Source organism: Diadema antillarum, unplaced genomic scaffold (assembly GCF_040938485.1).
Source record: "Diadema antillarum isolate AM-2024a unplaced genomic scaffold, OU_Dant_1.0 seq00001471_RagTag, whole genome shotgun sequence".
Taxonomy (NCBI): Eukaryota; Metazoa; Echinodermata; class Echinoidea; order Diadematoida; family Diadematidae; genus Diadema; species Diadema antillarum.
The window spans coordinates 340,195-367,461 of record NW_027272210.1 but is presented as its reverse complement, the minus strand read 5'-3'; the positions used below and the strand labels follow the sequence as shown (position 1 = coordinate 367,461).

The 27,267-nt window shown below is 37.8% G+C and overlaps 4 protein-coding genes across 4 annotated transcripts in view; 1 reads left to right on the top strand and 3 right to left on the bottom strand.

Annotated features, from left to right (window-relative positions):
• The window catches only part of LOC139709811 (cilia- and flagella-associated protein 337-like), a 121,056-nt gene that overhangs the window by 72,130 nt on the left and 21,659 nt on the right, over positions 1 to 27,267 (top strand). The window lies entirely within an intron of this gene.
• LOC139709791 (uncharacterized) lies at positions 6,320 to 11,445 on the bottom strand. The gene has a single exon (XM_071621753.1). The coding sequence runs from the start codon at positions 9,113 to 9,115 to the stop codon at positions 6,320 to 6,322; it is 2,796 nt and encodes a 931-aa protein (XP_071477854.1). The 5' UTR covers positions 9,116 to 11,445.
• On the bottom strand, positions 14,752 to 19,043 carry LOC139709803 (uncharacterized). Its single transcript, XM_071621765.1, has one exon. The coding sequence runs from the start codon at positions 18,844 to 18,846 to the stop codon at positions 16,072 to 16,074; it is 2,775 nt and encodes a 924-aa protein (XP_071477866.1). The 5' UTR covers positions 18,847 to 19,043; the 3' UTR covers positions 14,752 to 16,071.
• LOC139709804 (toll-like receptor 4) lies at positions 22,333 to 26,950 on the bottom strand. Its single transcript, XM_071621766.1, has one exon. The coding sequence runs from the start codon at positions 26,830 to 26,832 to the stop codon at positions 25,171 to 25,173; it is 1,662 nt and encodes a 553-aa protein (XP_071477867.1). The 5' UTR covers positions 26,833 to 26,950; the 3' UTR covers positions 22,333 to 25,170.

Here is a 27,267-nt window from a genome sequence, read left to right as displayed (position 1 = left end):
TCTTGCAAGAAGCCGCACTTTTGGAGGTCACTAAATATTATTGAGAGATCATTGAGGAACCATTGAAAGACTAATCTCTCAGAGATCTTGAATAAATCATAATCTCTAGAAGATCTCAGGGAGTATGTCAGATGATCTTTCAGTGATCTCTCACAGTAGTCTTAGTGGTCTCTCAGTGAACTTTCAGCAATTTTCAAGGTCCCAAGTAGATCTCTGAAAAATTTGCTGGCAAATTAATTTTTGATTCTTCAATAATCTTTTGAGGGTTCTTAGAACCATTCCACATAGACACTTTTTTATCTGGTCTCGGAAACAGGTTGAGGGATCTTGCCACTTTGGGTCTCTCACATCCCATTTATACAGGGCATCAAGAGCCCTCCAGGGGCACTCCTGATCCCCTCTGAGCTCTGTACGAACTGTCAGTCATGACCTGGGGTGCTCTAAAATTATGACCCCCTCCCCTCTCCAGCCTTTAGGCTCAAGAGTGCTCCTGATGTGCCCTAACCTCTTGACAAATGGTCAGCAACATTTAGAGCACTTGATCAGGGGGGTCTTTCATGAAGGAACATGTCAGATAAAATATCTGACAAGTCAATTATATCCGACAAGTTTTGAGAAATTCTTTAGTCAGATTGGCTGGTTTCTCTGAACTTGTCGAATATGATTGACTTGTCGGACATTTTATCTGACAAGTTCCTTCATGAAATGCCCCCCTGGAAGTGGTATTTGGTGCACCAGAAGTGTGCCCCTCTCAGCCGATTTGCATGTGGTCTGAGCAAGTGGTGATTCTCCATCTATGAACAGATTTAGAGGGGCCTATTAAAGTCAAAGCGTTTCAGGAGCACTCCTCGGCCCAGCTTTGTGTATAAATGGGGTATAAGTGGCCTCTCAAGGGTTTGCTTTATGCAGAATAGGGTCCCTCATTTATGTCACACAAGGGCGAAATAGAGGAAATACATAAAGTGATCATATTTTTGTCTTTCACGCTATTCCCAAAACTCAGCACATTGATGCCAAAAAGAACATTTCTGGTAACAAGTAGGAACCAGTAAAATAAATTTATTCTTTCAACTGATATTGACACAGTTCAAGTTTAATGAACAAAACCAATGATACATCTTACAGCTTCCATTCATATGATTTTAGATTTTTAAAAAGGGTACATTCTACAATATGTACCCATGCAAATTTGATTCAAGCCTACATACAATTATAGGCAGCAGGTATATATCATGGTGCACTCGTGTACTGCAGCTTTTGAAATATATTTGGCGACGTTTACCATTATTGTTTACATCAACATGCTCTTTGCTGACAAAATGCATAGTGAGTTGTGAAAGTGAAGATCTTGCATTGATTTTTGTGGGCATCAGGTAGTAGTTTATTAACTAATCCAGCATAGTAACTGATCCATCATAACCTCACATATACTAAAGTAGATACTCACATAATGCTCTATTACAATTCAGATAACGTTTAAGATGATGAATGTCAGAATGATTTCAAGGTTTGCAGAGAAAAAACAAATCGAGAAAAAAACATACCCTCTCACGTGTTGGTATTGTAGAGCTATTCCCATCAAGATCTATACATGTATTGTAACATGAGAATAGAGTACTAGTGCCCATTTCACATTACACCCTGTATTCAGGTCTCACAGATTAAAGTTGCACAATTAGCCCTGCTAATTTGGTCTGTGAGACTTGGCTGCAATGAAATTAGATATTTTGCAGGTATGATTGAACAGGTGAATGGCTTGCATGATAGTAGAAATGAGTATGACGAGGACGATTACTCGTCACCATTTATCAAACATTATACATACAGAATGTTTCAAAGTACTTAACATTCCACAGCATGCAGTACATTGAACCACTTATTACCGTATGACATACTGTATACATACTGTATGTGGCATACTACGTCTTACAAATATACACATCTTAATGTAATCAAGTAGTGGGGTGGCTTAGTGACAAATATACTGATAATCGTGACACGCCGGACAAAAGTGTCATTTTTTCCTCAGACATTGGTATATATATGAGGATCAAAATTAGGGGGTGCTCCAAGAAATCCGCTACAGAAAAAATGAGAAAATGCCCTTAATTTGTACATAACAATAATGTCTGAATTCAAAGACTATACACAGGGCATTCGCCAGGTTTCTGTACAATGCAATGCAATGTACATGGTTGCTAGTCTTAAAATTCAGACCCATAATACGACATATTATGTGCATGTTTACAGTAATACACCATTTTTACTGGTTTTCCTATGGTAACAGGTGGTTAGTCTGTGTTGCAGACCTGAGGGAGGTGTGTTGGAATAGTCCAGTTTTCTTAAGCACCTTTTCATTGAATAATTTCATATAATTTCTTGTAAAGGATTTTTTTAGTACTGTCTACCTCCTGTAGAGAAATGGCAAAGAGTGACATGTGACTCTGGCTCAGATACTTTAAATCTTGGGCAATGACTGAGCCAGGTGTAGGACTATGTCACAGTTCATTTTTTCTCCCAGAACTACTAGTTTACCAGTAGAAGAGCTGCATATTCCATTGAGAACTTAAGGTTTTGGGTATTGCCCTACATATTTCCTAACAAATTTAACCCGTTTCCTCCAAGATTGTGTGAATTCCATAGGTTTAGCGCAGGGATTACCTGGTTCCCGTAAGCAATTTTTATAGTCCGCACCTCCCCTCTTTATATGTTTCTTATTTCTTATGGGGGTTATTCAAATGTTTAAAAAAGTTAAAAGTCTGCTTTCATAGATAAAGTTGAATTTAGACAATTTGAATATTTTTAAAGATATATTGATATTTGTAATTTCACTCATAAAGACTTAAAGCGGTTTGAATATTTTTGGTCTGATAGCTATGTATAGACATGTTATTAAAAAGTAAAAGCAATGTTTGATTGGTTCACATTATCCAAAGAGGGTGGGATGTAGTTGGCTGGTGAACAAAGTCTATGGGGAAGTTTAAAAAGTTGATAGAAATAAAACAAAATCGGCATAGAGCAGAATCTAAATCACAATATGATATGACAAAATTCCCGACCCCAAAGGCGGTTGATTCTATGATGCTTTATGTCAAAATACATTCCACCCAAAAATACATGTGATTGATAGGAGGAAAAAGTATAGCACATTAAAAACAATATAGTTCAACTAACCCCATTAGTCCAGCAGCATAATGAAATGATTGTTAAGTTTTATCGCCTTGTCAATTGAAGATGATGTTACATAATGACAATTATCAAAGTCAGGTAGATCTACTAGTATATCAAGAAACCAAAAAGAAGGGGTGGGGTGGGGAGAGAAGAATGAAGTAAGTTATTAGTATCTGTAGTTTTGGTTTTCAGTATATTCATTTTAATTTCCTTAATTTCCGTTAGGTCATCATGGATTGGAGCATTTGTGTACTAGTAATCTGCCAGGAACAAACACAAGAAAAACTTAAAGGTCCTATATATACACTTTTGGGAGAGTGACTTGAAAAAAATGTTCAGGATATCACATTTTATGCATAATATGTGTAGGTCTGGGGGCATTTCATGAAGCATTTTGTCCGACAAGTTGTCGGACAAATTTGCTCTCTGCCAATCAGATGCAAGGATTTCTGTAGTTTGTAACAGTTTGTCAGAAAAATATCTGACCAAACTGCTTCATGAAATGCCCCCCTGTTGTATCACAAGACATCCTACCATATACAGTTTTTGCAATCAAAGCAAACATATAAAGAGATATCAGTATTTTTCTCATTAAAGCATAAATGCGGACGGTTTAGTCTGGAAACATGTTATCATAGAAATATTGTTCACATTTTGTGTTATTAACAATACTTAACATTGATTATACAGATTCATTTTTTTTTTTACAGAGGTTCTTTCTATCCGTAACTCACACTTAAGAATAATTTTCAAGCACTAATTTTGGGTTTTTGCCTTTAATTATCCACAAAAAGGAGGACTCAATGCATAAAAGGTGTATGCTTTATTTTTGGAAAATGTTGAGGAGATCAGGAAAATAATATATATTGATGTAGATTTTGGACCTGAAGGAGCAGTTGAAGCATTTTTAAGAAACAATGCCTTGTGGCATCGTTCTTATCATCAAAAATTAATAATGACAAACTCAAATGAAAATTGGAGGGGGGAAGAAAAGATGAACATAATGACATGAGACAGCTTGGTAAAGATTAAACGCTAAAATAGACAATGCAGCCTCTTTTCTCAGTTCATACTTATCCAGAGTGTGTGCTTTCTTTCCAGTACCGGTATTATTATTTAGATAGGTTAGGGGAGTCCCTTTGAATTGTGTGATACATCATTTTAAAGCTTACAGTCTGCTCTTTCAGAATCTGTCCTTAAAGGACAAGTCCACCTTCATGCGCACGTGGATTCAGTGAATACAACAATATTAGTAGGACACATCACAGAAAGCTTGGAAAAAATCGTACAATCCGTTCAAAAGTTATGATTTTTTAAGGTATCTGCACAGTCGCGGCTGAATGAAAAGACTACCACAGTGTATGATGTCACATGCGCACATTCTAAGGAAAATGAAATGAGAATTTCACAAAACCATACTTTTTGAATAAAGTTCACATAGTTTCTTTGACTTGCTAGTGACGTATGTCAAGGGTAATATTATTCCCCCTGCCTTCTGAAAGAGAAGTCGAGTATCCTTTTGTAAGCGAAAATAATTTATGTTGAATTTTCTTTATTCATTCTTTATATCGTTGTACACATGTGATATTACAAGGTATAGTAGTCTTCTCATCCAGCCTCCACTGCATGAGCAGAAACTTCAAAAATTCATAACTTTAGAACGGATTGTCCAATTTTCCTCAAACTCTCACTGATGTGTTCTACTATTGTTGCTGCATTCACTCAACCCACATGCTATAAAGGTGACAAATCTTTGTCTGGCGACTTTTTTGTTGATCAATAATACCAACCCTGATGGAAATCTCTTCAAATTCATAAGTTCTGAAGTCTCCTTTAAGTTTAACCAAAATCTATATATGTAGTTGCCATGGCAACATACCACTTAACACTAATGAAAAGTATTTCAAACCTCTATACATCCCGTTGATCAGTTGTACCTATTCAAATGGAATCTCTTCCAAACTGGAAAATAGCCTCCTGTAACTAACTTCAATTAAAAACCCTAGTTTTGGGTTGCCATGGCAACGCACAAATCAACAATTATATTTGACCCCTGGTTTATACTCTTGGTACCTTCTATACAACGTTCATATCAAATTTTGTGAAAATTGAATCTTCCTACCTGGAGAAATAAACAAAAACATGATTTTTAGAAAAAGTTCATTGACCTTTGACCTTTGACCTTTGGAAATTTCACCCCAAATTCAATCAAAATATTTTACTTGTTCTCAATATTCTTCCTGCCAAGTTTTATCCAGATTGGATATTCCTGACCTGAGAAATAGCCAAAAAACCTATTTCACAAATAAAGGTCATTGACCTTTGACCTCTAACCTCCTTCCCAGCATCAATTTTCTTGGAGCACCCTATTTTTTGAGAAGGTACATCATGAAGTACCTTTGGTGAAAAAATCATGCTTTTGTCCGCCGTGTCACGATAATTTCACTAAGCCACCCCACTAAAGTAAGTTGTTCCAAATGTATGTATGCATAATCAACACCAATGTTTGTTTTTTTTTCCAGTACAGATGACTGAAACTACTTGGATGAAAATATTTGTGAAGTAACTTTTTTTAAATGATTTTTTTTTTTTTAATGATCCATCAGGCCACAGAGTATTCACATGCTGGTCTAGAAATATGCTGATATAAATATGTGTTCTATTTTTACCCTTTGAAATAATGTTGCTTAAAAGAAATAATTTTTCATATTTTGAATGATAGAAATCTGAAATTATTACTATCAGTAGTACCAGCAAGCATTCAGAAATAAAATGAATTTGTATTTCTTGCTGATTGATGTCACTGAGGTCTCTATGTCAAACTAAATCTCTAAAGTAGAAAGTGTGGACTTCCAGGGTGTTGCCAATTTTGACATGGTTTGTCACTTCATTGAGTGTGTGCTTTCTCTAGATCTGTTCATGTAATCTACTCAGTTTATTCAATGTAGCAAAAGACATGCTGTATTCATTCATGTGTAGTTTCCATTTTTTATTACATTAGTCAGAGTAAGTCAGTGAAGTTGCTGTGTGGTGAAGATTATGTCCCTTCAATTTAATAGGAATTTTCCAGGTTTTTCACCTATTGTACATAACCCTATTTGTCTATTTCTAACTCCAGAGATACTGCAAATTAATGGAGCTGTATTATCTATACAGGAATTGCATTATTTATCACCTTATTTGATCTGAAGTTCTTCTCGAGCTTGGCCCAAAACAAATCCTGTCTGTATTCATCTTCTTCCCATTCCAAGTACGGTCTGTTAGAGCTCAGGAAGAGCCGTACAAGATAGGGAAGTTGGTCGTCTTCAACATGCTCCTTGAAAATCAGAATAACTTTGTCCAATTTGGTTTCATTGATATGTTCTAAGGCCAAGCGAATCTTGGTCATAAACCATTGCTCCTCCACCGACTCGTTGCTGATCACTAGAGCAGTCTTGAAGCTGTTTTCCAGGGCATGATGGATAGCGTCTACTAAGTACATACCAATGTGAAGATAGTCGTCACCCCAGAGAATGCTTTCAAACCGAGGAAATCTTTCTTCCATGGCTGGTCTCATGACATTGTTGACCCACTCTTCATCCCCATCAGAGAACATGATGTTAAGCTGGTGCCTATAGTCCTCTGGTTGTTGATTGTCTTCCACTTCCTCATATCCCAAGATGGCTAGCTTCAGGAGATAGAGCCGGTAGCGAAACCACCAACGTCTGTAGTATACAGCTATAGCCACATATCCCACAATGACAAGGACCAAGGAAACTGATACTATAAGAGTCACATTTAAGCTGCAGAATTCTTCTGAATTAAAGAGTAAAAAAGGATGATTGACTAAAGTTTCAAAGGATGATCTTGAGCAAATCGTGTTATTCTGTTGCACTAGGACAACATTGCTTAGCTCAACCCACTTTCTGAACCATGCTAAATCGCATGTGCATGAGAGTGGGTTTTGTGATAAATCTAAGTGTATAGTGGTAGGAAATAATGTACCAGGAAATATGGTGCTGAGGTGATTCTCAGACAGAAATAGTCTGATAAGATGAGGTGTGTCATTGAACAGTGTGAGTGGCAAAGACCTGACTGAACTCTTTTCGAAGAAAAGAGTTTTGAGACTGTGGAGACCATACAGGGCATCCGCAGATGGCTCTTGAATTTGGTTTCCCCTGAGATACAATGTTGTAAGGGAAGTCAAATTTTGAAACAGTCCTGGTTTCAGTATATTGATCTCAGAGTCAGAGAGATCCAATGATGATAGGTTTCCCAGTGAACTGAAGGTGCCAGGTTCCAAGTTGTTCAAGGAATTTCCCTGCAGGTAAAGCCCCTGAAGCACTGCTTGACCAGCAAACAAAGAATGGTTTGTTTTGTAATTAAACAAACTTTTGCTATCCAAATTGTTAAAACTTAAGCTTAGTTCTTGCAGTGATACAGCTCCAGTAAACTGATAAGTTGAATTCAGTGTAAGTTTTGTGTATGACAGATCCAGTATTTTTAGATTTGTCATATCACGGAAAACTTCACTTAACAGAGAGGCGACTTCTGAGGTCAGATACAGCTCCTGCAGATGAGGTGTTCGTGCAAATGCAAATGGAGAATATCCTCCAATTTTGTTGTGAGACACATTTAGAACTTTGAGATTTTTTAGTCCCCATAACACACCATTAGGAAGTTTATCTAGACTGTTGAAAGAAATGTCTAGAGTGAGCAGAGTTTCCGTGGTCCAGGTTTTGTATGTGAAGGAGAGAATCAGGTTATTGGAGAGATCAAGGTGTTGTATCTTAGGCAGCTGCATGAAGGAGCCAGGATCCAACATGATGATCTCATTGTGGGAAATGTTCAAATTGAGGAGGTTTTCATTGCAGTGAAATGCACCCAGTGGGAGAGAAGAAATGTGATTTTCAGATATTTCCAGGCTCTGCAATGAATGGAGCCCACAAAAAGATGTGTTTGCAATATTTGTGATCCTGTTCTTCTGTATGCTAAGACTTACTGTGTGATAGAAACCCCAAAATGCATAATGAGGGACATCAACGATTCTGTTGCCACTCAACTCAATTTTCAGTATGTGAGGAATGGCAACTTCATCACGTACAGACCTGTTAAGTGGAATTATTTCCTGCAGCAAAGTGCCATATAGTGACAGTTTCTTAATCTTTAAGTTACCCATAAATGCGAGCACCTCAAATTTGTTAATATGATTAACATCAAAGGAAACAAGATTAACAGTCGCAAGGTCTGAGAATACACCAGTTGTCACTGCAGTGATTTTGTTATGACTGAGGTCTAAAGCGTGCATGGAGTTGTTTTGTAGTGGAAAAAAAGCATGATGAGGAATGGATTTGATATCATTCCTTGACAAGTTTATTTCAGATATTCTCTTCCACCCTGAGACTGACTGAAAGTCAAATGATTGTATTGAATTTTTCATTAAGATTATAGCCTTTAGCTTTGATAAGTCTTTAATTGCAGTTAAAGGCACAGAAGTAAACAAATTACCGCCTAAATCTACACGATAGAGATTCTTATTAGAACGTAAAAGCCCAGGATGAACTTGTGCCAACTTATTTCCTGAAAGAGATAATATCTTGAGATGAATGAGAGGTGTGAAAGCAGCATTTTCAATATGAAAGATTGCATTCTTCCTCAAATTTAAGGTGATTAGATTCCAGAGGGATGCAAAGGAGTAATTTTGAAGTTGTGTTATAAGGTTGTATGATAAATCTAAAGTGATAGTCCTGTTCGGGAGGTCTTGGGGAACTGACTTCAGATGGCAATGATTGCAGTAGACCTTGATGCCTCGGCTGGTCTCATTATAGGAGCAGCAGTTGCATTGTAGAGACATCGTCTGGTTTGGTGGGGAGGCAGCTGACATCGACAGTAGGAATACCACCCACAGCATCAGTAGAATGCAGCACAGAGCACACATTGAGGAGTGCATCCTTACGGCAGTCATGGTGCCCTCAAAATGGTATTACTTTAGCTTCCTGCAAAAATATGGCAGCACTATCAAACTCTGCAGGGTATTAAAGCAAGCTGTTGAATGTATGCAGTCTACAGGAATATCATCAGATTGCTGCTGCAGGAATTCACAGAACTGCAAATAGCACTATGTAGCTGCTTCCAGTTCTAGAGTGCATATATATTTCAAATGTCAATGAGTATATAGTCCCAGCAACATATTTTGCAATGACCTCTTGCAGTTATTAGCACATTTGCATATTCATTAGTGAGGAAATATTGCTCCAGAAGACTGGAATATATTTGCAGATAGTATCTAGGCCTATGTAATATGCTCAGATTGCTGGTTGTGAGGTACAAAAGTGCCATCTAGTTCTTGAACAGTATCAAGTTGTGATATTCATATCTCAACTGTCAGTATCCAGTATTACCAAGCTAGTCCAACAATCACATGCTGTCCAAATGGTTGAAATGTCCTTATCTCAGTCTTGAAAGAATAAGTGTACAAGTGTTGTACTCACAGAAAGTTCACTTAAGTTGATCAGATGGCTCTCCTGTGACACCATGCATAAGGGCAGTAAGAGGTGGCTTTCTCGTTCACTGTATCCCAGTCTGTCTTGCACTAAAGATTGAAGCTTTAGGTTTTTGCGCTATGTGAGTCGAACTGGTATGAGCAGTTTTGTTTGCCATCATGCTGCTCCCTTCTGTCCAGCGAGAGGCAGAAACACTGTCCTTAAATTGGACCAGATGTGAAATGGAGGTCTAATTTCAGAGAAAATAATGACTCACGCATGCAGATCGAAGATCCCACCACAGTTCTCTTCGCAAGGAGTAGGATGCACACTCCTCCTCACATACTGACGACTGATGTTCCAGACCCCTTGTAATTCATCACACCCGCAGGCGATCAGCAATGGCCAGCAAATGGTATAAATTCTTCACACAATGTGCCACAGGAATGAGTGCATAGGACCATGTTTGTCTTTATGTCTTCAAGCTCGTTCCAGTTACCAGATGCAAAATGAAAAGCTCTAAGTAGCTGTGCATGCAGGAACAAATTGTAGGCCACGAGTTGCGATGATCTCGCACAGGAATTGACAGTGACAGTAATATTTTTGTAAGGTCCGTGATTGATGGTCCGTTGTCATGACTACAAGTTACACTGCATGTCTCACTATTATGTCTCCTCTGGGGAGGTAGTCATTGTATGAAATAATCATAGGTGTAATTCTAGAATGTGTTCTCTAACACAGAAATGTAATTGGGCAGTCAGAGCAGATTCATAGCCATATAAATGATTTATGGGACTTTCAGTTTTTGGTAGAGGCAGGGCTGTAAACTGTTGCTTTGATATCTAATACCCGGTATGTATTCAATGAAGATTACTTTGCGAATCCTGTGCTTTATTGATGGAGATGTATAATTTCATGAATACCATCAGGAGGAAAGTCTTGTAGTTCTACATGATTTAAAGAAGGGATGTGCAGATCACTTGACTCCACCAAGTGCATTTTCAGGCTCAAAATTCATATTTTAAACTTTGAATATGCTTGCAAAAATTTCTACCTAGTACCTATACCAAGAAAGCTTTGATAGATTGCCAAGATAATCAATCATTTTGATTGTTTTGAAATCAAAAGTGTGGAATAATCTCAATCATAGCACACAACTTTATTACTGAAGTGCCTTTCCAGTTCAATAGTGGCTAGGTATCAACTGTTACTAGTACATAATGAGTAAATCATGCCCTAGCAGTAGTACATCTACAATTTATTGCATTGCCTGCAGCAAACAGGCTGCATGCAATGCCCTCTCACATGATGGATAATGCTGTGGCCATTTATTAATCAATGCTAATGATTTTTATAAATCACATAGCAACCATCATTGGGTATCATCCAAGATTGCAATACTTCAGACATACCTTTTATGGTAATATTTGCATTTTTGTCATTACCCAACTGAAATCCAGGGCGGTGAGTTGGCTCAGTTTATAGCATGTCTGCCACCACAGCCAAATGTTTGATTGCTTAGTCTTACTGAGCAGTGTTTTGTGTATTGAGAATAAGAGACAAAACACTCTGTCCCTCGGATAAGACATACAATAAACTGGAGATCCAATGTGTAAGAGAGTCACTACTCATGCAGGTAAAAGATCTCACTTCATTCATCACACAGAGCAGGGTGCATAGCCCAATATCAATTTCACTAATATGACATTGATATAATATGCAACCCAAGAAGGTACGTAACTTGAGACATTTTCAAGTGGAGCTGACACTTTGTACAGAGTGAAATTAATATTCTATTCAATTGATGTCAATAGCAAATGACTTGGAAACCAAATACAATCACAAGACTGAATCAAGGGTTGTTATTTTTGCTATTGAACAATATGAAAATTATACCATCCGTATGTACAAGGTGTACATTTACATAGAATTAAACATGCATGTTTACTTACGTGTTGTTTATTTAAACCCAAATGTTTAGTGCATTTATGTTAAAAGTGAAATAAATCTTTATATACAGTGTGTAGATGCATCAGGAACAATAGATTGTTAGCCATGCAGCTATGGGAGGAGCAGGATAATTATGCTTAATTACTTATTACATATATGCACCTAAATTGCATAAATGACCCCGCAAAAACAAACAAACCAACAACAAAGAAACAAACAAAAAAGCACGTCTTAAGCTTTTGATTTAATATTTAATTTTGAGGAATCATAAGCCATGCTTTACTGTAATCTTTAAAATTCATGGGCATTGCCAACCATGCACATGGTATAATGCAAACTATGGTAAAAAAAAAAAATGACATAATTCAAGAGAGTCATTAGCAGTCTCTTAAGAAAAGTGGTCTTGAGAGGTCTTTCCACAGATTTTCTGTGATCTGTCAATGAGCACTCAAGGGTTTAGCTAGTCTTATAATTATCTTCTGACAGTCTTACAAGAATAGCCACATTTTCGGAGGTCACTTAAGATTATTGAGAGATCATGGAGGTACCATTACTAATCTCTCAGAGATCTTGAATGATCTCTTGAAGATCTCAGGGAGTATGCCAGATAATCTTTCAACAATCTCTCATTAGTCTTATTGGTCTCTCAGTGAACTTTCAGCAATCTTTAAGGTCCTACATGGATCTCTTAGAAATTTGCTGGCAAATTTTTGGTCCTTCAATAGTCTTCTGAGGGTTTTTAGAACCATTCCAGTTGTAGTCTCGGAAACTGTTGAGGGATCTTGCCACTTTAGGTCTGTCACATCCCATTTATTCAGGGCATCAAGAGCCCTCTAGGGGCACTCCTGATCCCCTCTGAGCTCTGTATGAACAGTAGGTGGGTCTTCATGAGCTCAAGCTTGAAGAATAGCGCACTTATGGGGGATCAGAGAAATAAGCCTGAAGTCAGCTGAAATGTGCAATCGCGTCTTTACCAGCTTGAGCTTCAGGCATGGCACGGTCGGGTTTATAAGCTCAATGCTGGCGCGAACACACTCTGACCTGACTGCCTACATTCCAGCGTGGTGCGCAACGCATGCAGTGCCGATGTTTAAGCTCGAGCTGATGAAGACGCGTTAAGATTAGCATGCTATTTTGCAAATCAGCTGGCTGTTCTGCAAATAAATCCAAGATTTCTTTGGCTTATTTTCCGATCGGAATAGCTCACTATTTGGTGCAAAATTAGCGGGCTATTTTCTGATCAGGCTAATTCTTTGGATCAGAAATAGTGGGCTATTCTTCAAGCTCGAGCTGATGAAGACCCACCTAGTCAGTCACGACCGGGGGTGCTCTAAAATTACGCCCCCTCCCCCCCCCCCCCCCCCTCTCTAGCCTTTAGGCTCAGGAGCGCTCCTGATGTGCCCTGAGAACCTCTGGATAAATGGTCACCAACATTCAGAGCACTCTGGAAGTGGTATTTGGTGCACCTGAAGGTCACCATGCATGACATTTATGGTGTGCCCCTCTCAGCCGATTCGCATGTGGTCTGGGCAAGTGGTGATTCTCTGTCTGTGAACAGATTAGGAGGGTCCTATTAAAGTCAAAGCGCTTCAGGAGCACTCCTCGGCCTAGCTTTGTGTATAAATGGGGTAGAAGTGGCCTCTCAAGGGTTTGCATTATGTGAAATGGGGTCCCTAATTTTTGTCATACATGCAAGGTCTAAATAGAGGAAATACAAGGAGTGACCATATTTTTGTAACGTTATTCGTTACTCCGAAATCTTAGCACATTGATGCCAAAAAGAACATTTCTGGTAACAAGTAGGAACCAGTAAAATAAGTTTATTCTTTAAACCGATATTGAAGTTTATTCTTCAAACTGATATTGACACAGTTCTAGTTTAATCTAGAAAGCCAATGATACATCTTAGCAGCTTCCATTCGTATAATTTGAGATTTTTAAAAAGGGTACATTCTATAATATGTTCACATGCAAATTTGATTCAAGCCTACGTACATACAATTATAGGCAGCAGGTATATATCATGGTGCACTCGTGTACTGCAGCTTTTGAAATATATTTGGTGACGTTTACCATTATTGTCTACATCAGCATGCTCTTTGCTGACAAAATGCGTAGTGGGATGTGAAAGTGAAGGTCTTGCGTAGATTTTTGTGGGCATCAGGTAAATTAGTAGTATTAACTTATCCAGCGTAACCTCGCATATATACTAGAGTAGGTACTCACATAATGCTCTATTACAATTCAGATAACGTTTGTATGATGAATGTCATAATGACTTCAAGGTTTGCAGAGAAAAAAAAATTGAGAAAAAAACCCTCTCACATGTTGGTATTATAGAGTTATTTTCATCAAGATCTATAATGTATCATGAGAATAGAGTACTAGTGCCCATTTCACATTACACCATGTATTCAGGTCTCACAGATTAAAGTTGCATAATCATCCCTGCTAATTTGGTCTATGAGACTTGGCTGCCATGAAATTAGAAATGTTGCAGGTATGATTGAACAGGTGAACGTCTTGCATGATAGTAGAAATAATTATGACAATGACGATTCCTCATTACTATTTATCAAACATTATATATACAGAATGTTTCAAAGTACTTAACATTCAAACATGCAGTACATTGAACCAATTATTACCGTATGACATATGCATACTATATGTGGCATACTACATCTTACATACATATACACATCTAATGTGATCAAGTAAGTTGTTTCAAATGTACGTATGCATAATTGATACCAATGTTTTTTTCTAGTACAGATGACTGAAACTACTTGGATGAAAAAATTTATGAAGTAACCTTTTTTTAATGTTTTTTTTTTTTTGATGATCCATCGGCCACAGAGTATTTACATGCTGCTCTAGAAATATGCTCATATAAATATGTGTTCTATTTTTACCCTTTGAAATAATATTGCTAAAGAAAAAATTTTGAATGATAGAAATCTGAAATTATTACTTCGTAGTACCAGCAAGCATTCAAAAATAAAATTAATCTGTATTTCTTACTGATTGATATCACTGAGGTCTCTATGTCAAACTAAATCTCTCAAGTAGAAACTGTCAAATCTTCTGTATTGGCAGTTTCTTTGATACATCCTTCGTCATGCAGTTACAAATTTTGACACAATCACAAAGTAGCTAGACATAGCATGCAGTCTACAAGATCAAAATATATACTTAACTGAGCAAGAAAGAAAGATAAAACACAAGAAAACGTATTGACTGCAGTGTCAGGAATGTTGGTCAAGCACATGATTGTTTACCTGACTTGCACAGTATGCGTTGATGAAATGATCTTGTTGATTAGATTTCATTGTACCCTTACCTGTTCCATTTGATCTTGATAATTAGATTTCATTGGAGCCTTACCTGTTCTGTTTATTCACTATACAATCTTCCTCACAAATTTTCTTAAAAGCACATGGTGGACAAGTACTATCCATGCTCAATAACTGATGGTCAAGACAGAAAAAAAAATATGGTGATGGTACAAACAATTATTTAAGACTGAACCTTTGCAATGATATATATTTCACACAATCAGAATTCAGCTTTCAAGACTTATACATAAGTGTTTTCCCCTTAATTTCAAAATAAGACACTTCATACAACAGAGTTTTGGCTTGATTGAACAGTTCTAAAGAAAGATATCTTCTTAATTGTGCATTTGCATCAGAATTATCTTGGTGTTACATACTGCAGAATTTGTTTGCACTTTTGTTGTTGGTAGAGAACCATGGTAAATGATACTGCAGTTAATTCACTTGGTAGAGTGAGGTACCCGCACCTCGTCAGGGTTCCAAATATCGTCACCCTGCATAAAATTGCTACAATTGGTGCACTGAACAAAAATTTACACCTGGGACTGTGTTCAGTAGGCTTAAAACTTTGCAGGGTTACCACAGCCAAGCAAACTGAGGTGGAAACCAAACAGTTTTTCTTGAAAATCTTACATTTACATAAGGAATATGTGTGATCAGTATCATCACACACACCCATATATCTTTTACATGCTTGACTATGGGAGAGCTGGGTTGAAACATGCATCACAAACATTAACTGTGACGAGGTGCGGGTCACCCAAACAGAAACACCTTGGTATTCCTGATAAACACTGCGCATGACCGTTTCTACCATGGGAAAAGAAACAAAAAGTCTAATTCACATGAGAGCTGTACATTGGTGATAATACATCACATAATTCACATTCACATCTCAAATTATGTGCATTTTGTGCAATGTTTGAAATATCACCTTAAGTACCACATTATGATGTATTTCACTGTGTATCTGCATTCACATAATGAAATACCACTGTATTTCTTTATCAGTGTGAAAGCACATGCCTGTTGCTTGAGGTCTATGCATGAAAATCAGGCAATCTTATCTTAATGTCATCAACCCTGCCATACATCAATCTGTGTCTTTTAGCCTTCCCTTGTAAAGACATTTCCTTTTCAGCTCACAGAATTCAGCATGATTCAATTGGTATGTAATTGAATTCCTCTCGTATGAGCTTGTGTCGAAATTGCTCCCAGAACAAATCTTGCCTGTCTGTATTCTTAGCCCACATCAAGGTAGCTCTGTTGGCATTCAGGAGAAGCCGTACCAGATAGGGGAGTTGATCGTCGGAGATTTCCTCAAGGAAAATGAGTGTGACTCTGTCCAATCTGGTCTCATTAAGGTGTTCCAGAGCCATACGCACCTTGGACATGAACCATGTGTCTGCCACTGACTCGTTGCTTAGCACGAGAAGGGTCTTGTAGCTGATTTCCATGGCATTGTATAGGGCGTCCACGTAGTGCATGCCAGCATTCAGATAGTTGTCAGCCCACAGAATGTTTGTGAAGTATGGAAACCTCTCTTCCATAGCAGGCTTCATGGTGCCATTGATCCATTCCGCATCAGCATCATTGAACATGACATTGAGCTGGTATTGGTAGTTGTCGGCATTGTGCTCCTCAAGGTCCTCATATCCACGAATGGCCATTTTCATGAGGCAGACCTTGTTCCTCAGCCACCATCGCTTGCGATAAGCAAGCACACAGAGGAGTGATAGTACTATGAGTACCAGAAATGTTGTCACAATAGGCATGGCCAGACTCACAGTGCAAAGCTCCTTAGGATGAAACTGCAGGAGGGGTTTGTTGGCAGCACCCATCGTGGATGTCCTTTCACAAACAGTCTTGTTAGCATGCATAAGTGCAATGTTATCGGTGTCCAGCAGAGTTCTGAACCATGCCAACTCACAGGAGCAGAGAATTGGATTTTTGGACAGATCAATTTCCACATTTCTGGGGAATACTGTGCCTGGAAGCACAGTACTCACATGATTCTGTGACATAAATATTTTTGAAAGATTAGGTGTGCTGTTGAACAGTGTGACTGGAATAGATTGTATCAAATTGTCTTGAACAAAAACAGAATTAAGTCGTTGCAAACCACTGAGTGTTTGTGTGTGCAATTTTATGAGTTGGTTGCCATGCAAACGCAAACTTGATAGAAGAGTCAGACTCTCAAACAGTTTTGCTTCAACAGCTGTAATTCTAGAATTGGAAATATCTAATATCTTGAGTTTAGTTAGTGGATCAAATGTACCAGGCTCTATTTTGTTTAGAAAATAGTTTCCTTGCAAGAAGAGTTGCTCCAAAGATTTTAGGCCCAAGAACAGGGAAGATCGTTTGGAACTATTGAACAGATGCGTACTTTGCAGGTTGGTGAAGCTCATGTCAAGCATTGTGAGGGATGCAGTACCACTAAATTGATCTGTTGAATTCATTTGCAAAGGTGAATGGGATAGATCCAGTTTTTGCAGTTTGTCCAAGGTACGAAAATCTTCATGTATTTGTAGATTTTTCTCATATGTAAGAATCAGTTCTTTCATCTGCCGTGTGCTGGCAAATGCTGAAGTAAATTCAGAGTTAATATCATTGTAAGAAATATTAAGGTATTGCAAATGGGACAATCCCCCCAATAGACTTTTTGTTATTCGTGTCATTTTGTTGGAGCAAAGGTCAAGATTGACAAGTGATGTCATAGAAGTGAACTTGTCTCGACTGTTTTCTAATGAGTTGTAAGACAGGTTGAGATGGAGTAATGAACTCAACCCCTCAAAAGAAGCAGAATGTAGTCTCATTATCTTGTTGTAAGATAGCAGGAGTCGAAGAAGATGTTCATTGCAGTGAAAGGCACCATCTGGCAGAAATATGATTTGATTGTGTGATAGGTCAAGAACCTGCAAATCATCTAGTGAACAGAAAGATGTATTTTGGATACTGAAAACTTTATTTTCCCTTATAATGAGAGTTTGCGTCCAATTCAGTCCCAAAAATGCAAACTCAGGAATTTTCTGAATAAGATTGGATGCCAAATCTACAATCTTGATGTTGGGAAAGTTGAAGTCATGTGCTGACACATTCACAGGAATTATTTCCTTGATGGAAGAGCCATACAAGGATAACACTGTGATATTTGCTGTGCCCATGAATGCCAATACCTCAAGACTTTTAATGCTGTTTCCTCGGAGCAAAATGCTTCTGACAAAAGGAAGTTCAGAGAATACCATTGGCTCTAGGTGAAGCCACTTGTTCCCACTCAAAACTAAATGTGACAATGAACATTTCTTGAGAGGTAAAAAGTCTTCCTTGTGGATAGATGATAGGTTGTTTCCTGACAAATCAATAGATATATCATCCCATCTAGACAATGGATCGAAGTGGAGAGACTGTATCCAGTTTGCTGAGATTGTAAATGTTGTCAGCTTTGGTAACTCTGCAATGGCTGCACTTGGCATTGAAGTAAAATTGTTCTTTATAAGAATCAGAGTTTTAAGGTTGATATTAGCATGAAACAGTCCATTTTGAAATCCAGTTAACTTGTTGTGCGATAAGATCAGTACTTGAAGATGTTCAAGCCAGGTGAAGGTGCCATTTTCAATGCGGATGAGCCGGTTATATGCCACATTTAGCTTGAGAAGATTTCCATGGCCATGAAAGGAATTGTGGAGAAGTTCTGATATCCAGTTATGTGATAGATTCAAAATGAAAGTATCGTTTGGAAGGTCCCCAGGAACTTCTGTCAAGTTTTGTTTTGTGCAGTCAGCACGAGTACCTTCACTACTGTCACTGAGACAACAATGATCTTCGCTGAGCACCAGTTTTCTTGTTCTGATCAGTTCTGATGAAAATATGCCTCGTATCCATAGAAACGTGAAGAGGTAGAGGGCAGCGCAAGCCTGGGTATGCATTGTGGGCTCCTATGTAGTCATCAGCGCATTAAGAATCACCTCAGAGCTTGGCGAGTGTCATTATACTCCCAGAATGAGTGGTGAGACACTTAATCTTTACAAAGATAGAACTGGTCATCAAAGGTAGTTACTGCCCAAAGTGTTGACAGACACTATGCACTGAGAAGAATAAGTGAGAGATTTAAGTGTCTTCCTCTTCTATAATTGACCAGGATAGTTGATGCACCAATTTCTTGTGATCTCGGCAAGCAAAATTTTGAACCAACATCAGTGCATGTCGATCGAGATAACGAAAAGTCCTTTGTCGAAAGAGCCGTAGCAAGTAGAGAATATCCTGTGTGTGTGGTATGTGAAAAGAGTCTAACAAATTCTCTTCCTGGTGACTGTAGTGACTGCAGTGATTTGTGACATGCTCTGCATATATGCCTGTCAGCTTTGAAAACAGAAACATCATATAAAAAGTGGGGACGGGCTGCTTCCTGTGTTTTATATCTTGCATGTGATTGGACTGTTATATGAGAATTGTGTGTGGTTATGCATGCACTTTTACTTTACTAGTAGTTTTGTTCATTTGTGATCAATGTAGGCTTCCTTTCCACAGTTTAGGCCTGCATTGTGATTATGTTACTAACAGTAGCAATGATTATTTCTGAGTATATGAAATGTGATGAGTGCAGAGACACCATCCAATACAATTCTGTGGTATAAGTACGATAAAGAGAGTGAAATATGATAACACGATATTCTTGAAAGTACAACTTTTCATCTTTTGAATGCAAAAAAAGAGATGAAAATGAAGCCAATATAAACCACGGAAAACTGCTTATCACATAGAAATATGTACTACTAACTTCCTGCAACCTCTACAAAAATGTTGAACGATGAGCCTAGATGGGCGGGAGGTATGTGGATGCTTTAAAATTTTCTCATCTAATGATAAAGTAGTACAATTTACTTGCCTGTTTGTACCAGGGATTTTTTTTTTCTGACATTTTACTGGTCCAGAGCCAATGGGCTAGTGGTGGTATCAAGATTTCATGAAAATCTGATTTCCTCTCAAAAATCTGATTTTTTTTTTAAGGATGTCCCATCTGTTTTGTTTTGTTTCTTTGTTTTGTTTTGTTTTAATGTCAAGAAGCTGGCATCTCTGTGAGTGGTTTAAAAACATAAATTTTGTAGGCTCGAAACCATCCATCACTTTTTTTGAGAGAGAGAGAGAGGGAGAGGGAAAGACATTGGTTGACACATTTTAATTGTAAGATTAATCAATTCTGTGGAAAGATATTAAAAAGATATATTATGCCCTCTCATCTAGTTCCATCTGTACAGATCAGCAACAATAATGTTGTGCCGTTTGAGATTGGTTTCACTTTAATAAGTGCATGGTTGCACCACAATCACCATATGAAAGAAGGCTATGCAACAGCTCTCGTATAGTGATATTGCTGTGTTCAATACTCTGTTTCCTCTCAGTGAGGGCTAGAAATTATCATGAATTTTTTTTTTTGTGCTCACAGGTAATAAAATGATCTGATATATATTGGGATATGCTTGTTTTTTATTTCCCCTTCAAAATCACTGCATTCCTTGTTGTTGTTTTTTAATAAGAGTTGTGATGCAAAATGATGGTGTAGTGCTTTTTGCATCCTTTATTTTTTTTTTTGGGGGGGCGTATCTTGCATATTGTTGACTGAATTCCCATAATGAATAGAAAATAAAGTTTTCTGCAAGATACCTATATCAAGGCTTTGACATTAACTTTTTCTTTTAAGCCCTTTTTACACTTGTGTTTCTTAACCCCGGACTTTCTCTGACCCAGGACTATCGTTAGTCCCGTACCAATTTTTTCAGCTTTTTACACTGGCCAATTAGTCCCGTACTATCTCTTGTCCGGGGCTAAGGAGAAAACTGACCTTTTTACACTCGTATTTCTTAGCCCCGGACTTTCCAAACCACATGAATATTCATGATTATGCTGTGTACTGTATTATGCACGCACCGGCAGCACTTGATTACCTCGTTTCTGATTGGTCAGTGAGGGTCGGACTTCGTCTCCGTCGCTTAGCCCAGGATTATTTTTTCGTTCTGTTTACACTCACTTGCTTGGCACCGCAATTGCGGTGCTAACCCTGCTATTTTGCAGGGCCAGATAGTACCGGACTGTCGGTGGGGCTAGCCCACTTTGGCAAAAACGAGTGTAAACAGAAAGTGGGCTAAGGATAGTCCCGTACCAACGGTGGGGCTAAGGCCCCCCCTTAGCCCCACCGTTGGTACGGGACTAAGCAAAAATTTACAAGTGTAAAAAGCCCTTTAGTGGCCTGACAATGAAATTTAATCCCTGAGGGCTATAGCTAACGTTCAGCATTGCGTACATGATGTTGTATAATATGTTTATTAGAATACAGATAAAACTAGAGAGATATTAAAACAATATAGATAATATTTCCTAGTTTATGATGAGTCATAGTAAGTGCTCATGGAGAACTTTGCTGTCTCAACCACCTGATGTATATTTTTAGACAAGTGATGGAGATGTCTGCCTAGATGTAAGACACTTAATGGCTGCAGTCTCCATGCTGCTGTATTACAATTGTATCTCTTCCTTTATAGTACCTGGGATCAATAGAAATAAAATCAGAAGAAATACACTGAGTGACCATGTTTTTGTCTTTTATGCTGTTCCCAAAACTCAGCACATTGATGCCAAAAAGAACATTCATGAGACAAATCTCTCGTTTGAAGAAGCTACACCCATGTAGACAATGCCAGTGTATATCTTGGCAATCAAGGACTTAAAAACCAAAGATATAAAACACCTGTTTCTTGACCCTGGCCTAATCTAAACATCAGTCACCGCCACAGGGGGGGCGGGGGGGGGGGGGGGCACCCGCGAGAGGAGGAGATTGTTTTGGTTTTAGCATGGGCTATGTAGCTCCATGGTGCGTGTGTGTGTCGGCAAACTCCTATAATGCTCTCCTTCTTATTCCTGTATTTTCATTATTTATGGGTCAAATTTTTCGTTCGAAATTTAAAACGTATGACCATAGAATTTCTCAGTAGAATATAAAATTTAAAACTTTAGAAAGAATAGAGAAAATTGAGTTCACTTTGAATGGTCTGCCACAGGCAGATATCCTTATCATGTTCTTACGTAATATGACAGCTGTTGCAGTCATTAAACCCTGGCTTGGCCTCCAGGTTTGCTACGCCTGAGTAGAAAGTTATTTTGCAATGGGCAAATACATATCCTCCCACTTCTCAAATGAGGACTCGTTAGGGGGGTATAGCACCCCATCAGCTTCGTTTGCCAATGGGGTCTCGTCTCAAACGGGGGTTTGACGGCATGTCTGGTAATAAGTAGGACCCAGTAAAATAAGTTTATTCTTTAAACTGATATTGAAGTTTATTCTTAAAACTGATATTGACACAGCTCAAGTGTAATGAACAAAAAAAAAACAAAAAAAAACCAATGATACATCTTTGCAGCTTCCATTCATATAATTTTAGATTTTAAAAAGTATAGTATTCTACAATATGTACCCATGTAAATTGGATTCAAGCCTACATAGTATACAATTGTAGGCAGCAGATATGTATCAGGGTGCACTTGTGTACCATGATATACAATGTATATTATTTGAATAAATATATTTGGTGACGTTTATCATTATTGTCTATGTCAACATGCTCTTTGTTGACAATATGTAGAGAGTCTTGAAAGTGAAGGTCTTGCATAAATTTTTGTGGGCATCAGGTGAATTAGTAGTTTTATCTAATCTAGCATAACCTCTATACTAGAGAAGGTACTCACATAATGCTATATTACAATTCAGATAGTGTTTGAGATCGACGAATGTCATAATGAGTCCAAGGTTCGCAGAGAAAAAAATTGAGAAAAAATACTCTCACACGTTGATTTTATACAGCTATTTCCATCAAGATCTATATTGTTTCATGAGAATAGAAAACTAGTGCCCCATTTACATTACACTGTGTATTGAGGCCTCACAGATTAAAGGGGCTGTACAGTACTGGTTGAGGTGGGGATTCATGTTTTTTACATTCCTCAGTGAGATAATGAATAACCTCTTATGAAAATTGAAAGAGCATGTAATTTTAAGAAGGATTCAACATTCATTTGATGAAAATTGATTTTCAAATGGCTGAGATATCCAAAAAAGTAATAATGATAAAAGACTACAGGCCACAACTTTATTAGGATCTCTTTGTTTCACCTTGTTTTTGGATATCCCGGCCACTTCAAAACCGATTTTCATCAAATAAACTTTTGATACCCCTTAGAATTGCGCGCTCTTTGACATCTCACATAGTGGTTTCTGAATATCTCACAAAATGTTAAAAGCTAAATCCTCACCTCAACCAGAACTCTACACACCTCTTAAAGTTTCAAAATTATCCTTGCTAATTTGGTCTGTGAGACTTGGCTGAAATGAAATCAGATGTTGCAGGTATGATTTAACAGGTGAATATCTTGCATGATAGTAGAAATAATTATGACAATGGTGATTCCTCGTTACCATAGATATCAAACATTATAGTATACATACAGAATGTTTCAAAGTGCTTAACATTCGGACATGCAGTACATTGAACCAATTATGACCGTATGACATATATATATGTGACATACTACATCTGAACACACAATGTGATAAAGCATAAGTTGTTCCAAATGTATGCGTGCATAATTGACAGCAATGTTTTTTCTATCATGGATGACTGAAACTACTTGGTTCAAAATATTCATGGAGTAGCTTTTTTTAAATTATTTTCTTTTTGATGATTCATCAGGCCACAAGTATTTACATGCTGGTCTAGAAATATGCTGATCATATAGAAATGTGTTCTATTTTTGCCCTTTGAAATAATGGTGCTTGAAAAAAATAATTTTTCGTATTTTGAATGATAGAAATCTTAAATTATTACTTTCAGTATTACCAGCAAGCATTCACAAATAAAATAAATCTGTATTTCATGTTGGTTGATATCACTTTAATAGGTCTCTATGTCAAACTAAATCTCTCAAATAGAAACTGTCAAATCTTCTGTATTAGCAGTTCCTTTGATACAACTTTTTCCTTGGCCATCCTTTGTCATGCAGTCACAATTTTGATACAATTTCAAAGTAGCCAGACACAGCATGCATTCTGTTTAACAAGTTTGTTGCAGTATACAGCATCAAAACATAATACTTCACTGAGCAAAGTAGTTTCACTATTCTATGGAAATTAAAGAATATGAAGAAAGATTTAAAAAAGAACAACAAAATTTATTGACAGCATGCAGTGTCAGGAATGTTGGTCAAGCAAATGATTGATTGCCTGACTGGCACAGTAAACAGTGGACTCCCATTCCAACAAAGTCCTTGGTACCAGCAGTTTTCTTTTGTTATATCGAAACTTCGTTATAACCGAACAATTAAACAATAGAAATACATGGAGCGGATAATGTTGCGGCCTGAATTTTTACTTTGTTGTAACCAGAATTTCGTTATAACCGTGTTCGTCATAATGGGAGTGCACTGTACATGCTCTCATACAGAGTGATGTGTAGATGATATGCTCTTGTTAATTACATATTATCCACACCTGTTCCATTTACTTGCTATACACTCTTCCTCATGAATTTTCTTGTAAGTACATGTTGGACAAGTACAAATATACATGCTCAATAGCTGATGGTCATAACAGAAAAAAGAAAATGGTTATGGTGAAATCAATTATTTGAGATTGAACCTTTGCAATGATATGAATTTCAGACAATCAGAATTCAGCGTTCAAGACCAGTTATACATTAGTGTTTTCCCCCGTAATTTCAAAACAAGACACTTCATACAACAGAGTTCAGGCTTGGTTTACTGATTCTAAAGAAGATCCCTTCTTAATTGCGCATTTGCAGCAGAATTATCTTGGTGTTACATACCGCAGTCATTTGTTGGCACTCATCTTGTTGGCAAAAAAAAAAGAAAATGGTAAAAAATACTGCAGTAATTCATTTGGTACTCCTATCATTCAAGAAATATGTTTCTATTCCTGATAAACATTGCGCATGCCTATTTCTACTGTGGGAAAAGACACAAATGAATATGTCACATGAGAGCTGTACAATTGGTGCTATTACATTACATAATTCACACTCACATGTATCTCAAATTATGTGCATTTTGTACAAAGTTTGAAATATCACTGCATGTAAGTGCAGTGTACCTCATTATCTCATGATGTATTTCGCATTGTATCTGCCATACATCAGTGTGTGTCCTTTGCTTTCCCTTGCAAAGACATTTCCTTTCCAGCTCAGAAATTAGCATGATTCAATTGGTATGTAATTGAATTCCTCTCGTACAAGCCTGTGCCGAAATTGCTCCCAGAACAAATCTTGCCTGTCTGTATTCTTAGCCCACATCAGGGTAGCTCTGTTGGCATTCAGGAGAAGTCGTACCAGATAGGGGAGTTGATCGTCAGAGATTTCCTCAAGGAAAATCAGTGTGACTCTGTCCAATCTGGTCTCATTAAGGTGTTCCAGAGCCATCCGCACCTTGGACATGAACCATGTGTCTGCCACTGATTGGTTACTTAGCACGAGAAGGGTCTTGTAGCTGATTTCCATGGCATTGTATAGGGCATCCACGTAGTGCATGCCAGCATTTAGATAGTTGTCAGCCCACAGAATGTTTGTGAAGTATGGAAACCTCTCTTCCATAGCAGGCTTCATGGTGCCATTGATCCATTCTGCATCAGCATCGTTGAACATGACATTGAGCTGGTATTGGTAGTTGTCGGCATTGTGCTCCTCAAGGTCCTCATATCCGCGAATGGCCATTTTCATGAGGCAGACCTTGTTCCTCAGCCACCATCGCTTGCGATAAACAAGCACACAGAGGAGTGACAGTGCTATGAGTACCAGAGATGTCACAATTGTCACGACAGGACTCACAATGCAAAGCTCCTCAGGATGAAACTGCAGAAGGGGTTTGTTGGCAGTACCCATCGTGGATGTCCTTTCACAAACAGTCTTGTTAGCATGTATAAGTGCAATGTTATTTGTGTCCAGCAGAGTTCTGAACCATGTCAACTCACAGGAGCAGATAATTGGATTTTTTGACAAATCAATTTCCACATTTCTGGGGAATACTGTGCCTGGAAGCACAGTACTCACATGATTCTGTGACATAAATATTTTTGAAAGATTAGGTGTGCTGTTGAACAGTGTGACTGGAATAGACTGTATGAAATTGCTTTGAACAAAAAGAGAATGAAGTTGTTGCAGGCCACAAAGTGTTTGTGTGTTCAATTCTATGAGTTGGTTGCCATGCAGACGTAAACTTGATAGAAGAGTCAGGCTGTTGAACAGTTTTGCTCTGACAACTGTAATTTTAGAATTAGAAATATCCAATACCTTGAGTTTAGTCAGTGGATCAAATGTACCAGGTTTCAATTTGTTTAAGAAGTTGTTGCCTCGCAAGAAGAGTCGTTCCAAAGATTTCAGGCCCAAGAACAAGGAAGATCGTTTGGAAATGTCAAACAGATGCATACTTTGCAGGTTGGTGAAGCTCATGTCAAGCATTATGAGGGATGCAGTACCACGAAATTGATCTGTTGAATTCATAGTCAGAGGTGAATGGGATAGATTCAGTTTTTGCAGTTTGTCCAAGGTGCAAAAGTCTTCATGTAGATGCAGATTTTTCTCATATGAAAGAATCAGTTCTTTCATCTTCCGTGTGCTGGCAAAAGCTGAATTAATGTCAGATTCAATATCATTGTTAGACATGTTAAGATACTGCAAATGAGAAAGTTTCCTGAATAGATTTTTTGTTAGTCTTGTCATTTTGTTGCAGCAAAGGTCAAGATTGACAAGGGATGGCATAAAAGTGAACTTGTCTAGACTGTTTTCTAATGAGTTGTAAGACAGGTTCAGATGGAGTAATGAACTCAATCCCTTAAAAGAAGTAGAATGTAGTCTCATTATCTTGTTGTAAGATAGCAGCAGTTCAAGGAGATGTTTATTGCAGTGAAAGGCAAAATCTGGCAGAAATATGATTTGATTATGTGATAGGTCAAGAACCTGCAAATCATCTAGTGAACAGAAAGATGTGTTTTGGATACTGAAAACTTTATTTTCTCTGTATAATGAGAGTTTGCGTCCAATTCAGTCCCCAAAATGCAAACTCAGGAATTTTCTGAATAAAATTGTCTGTCAAATCTATGATCTCGATGTTTGGAAAACTGAAATTGTATGCTGATGAATTAACAGGGATTATTTCCTTAATTGAAGAGTTTTGTAGAGATAACTCAGTGATATATGCTTTGCCCATGAATGCCAGGACCTCAAGCTTTGTAATGTTAATCCCATGGAGCAAAATGCTGCTGACAAAAGGAAGTCCAGAGAATACCATAGGTC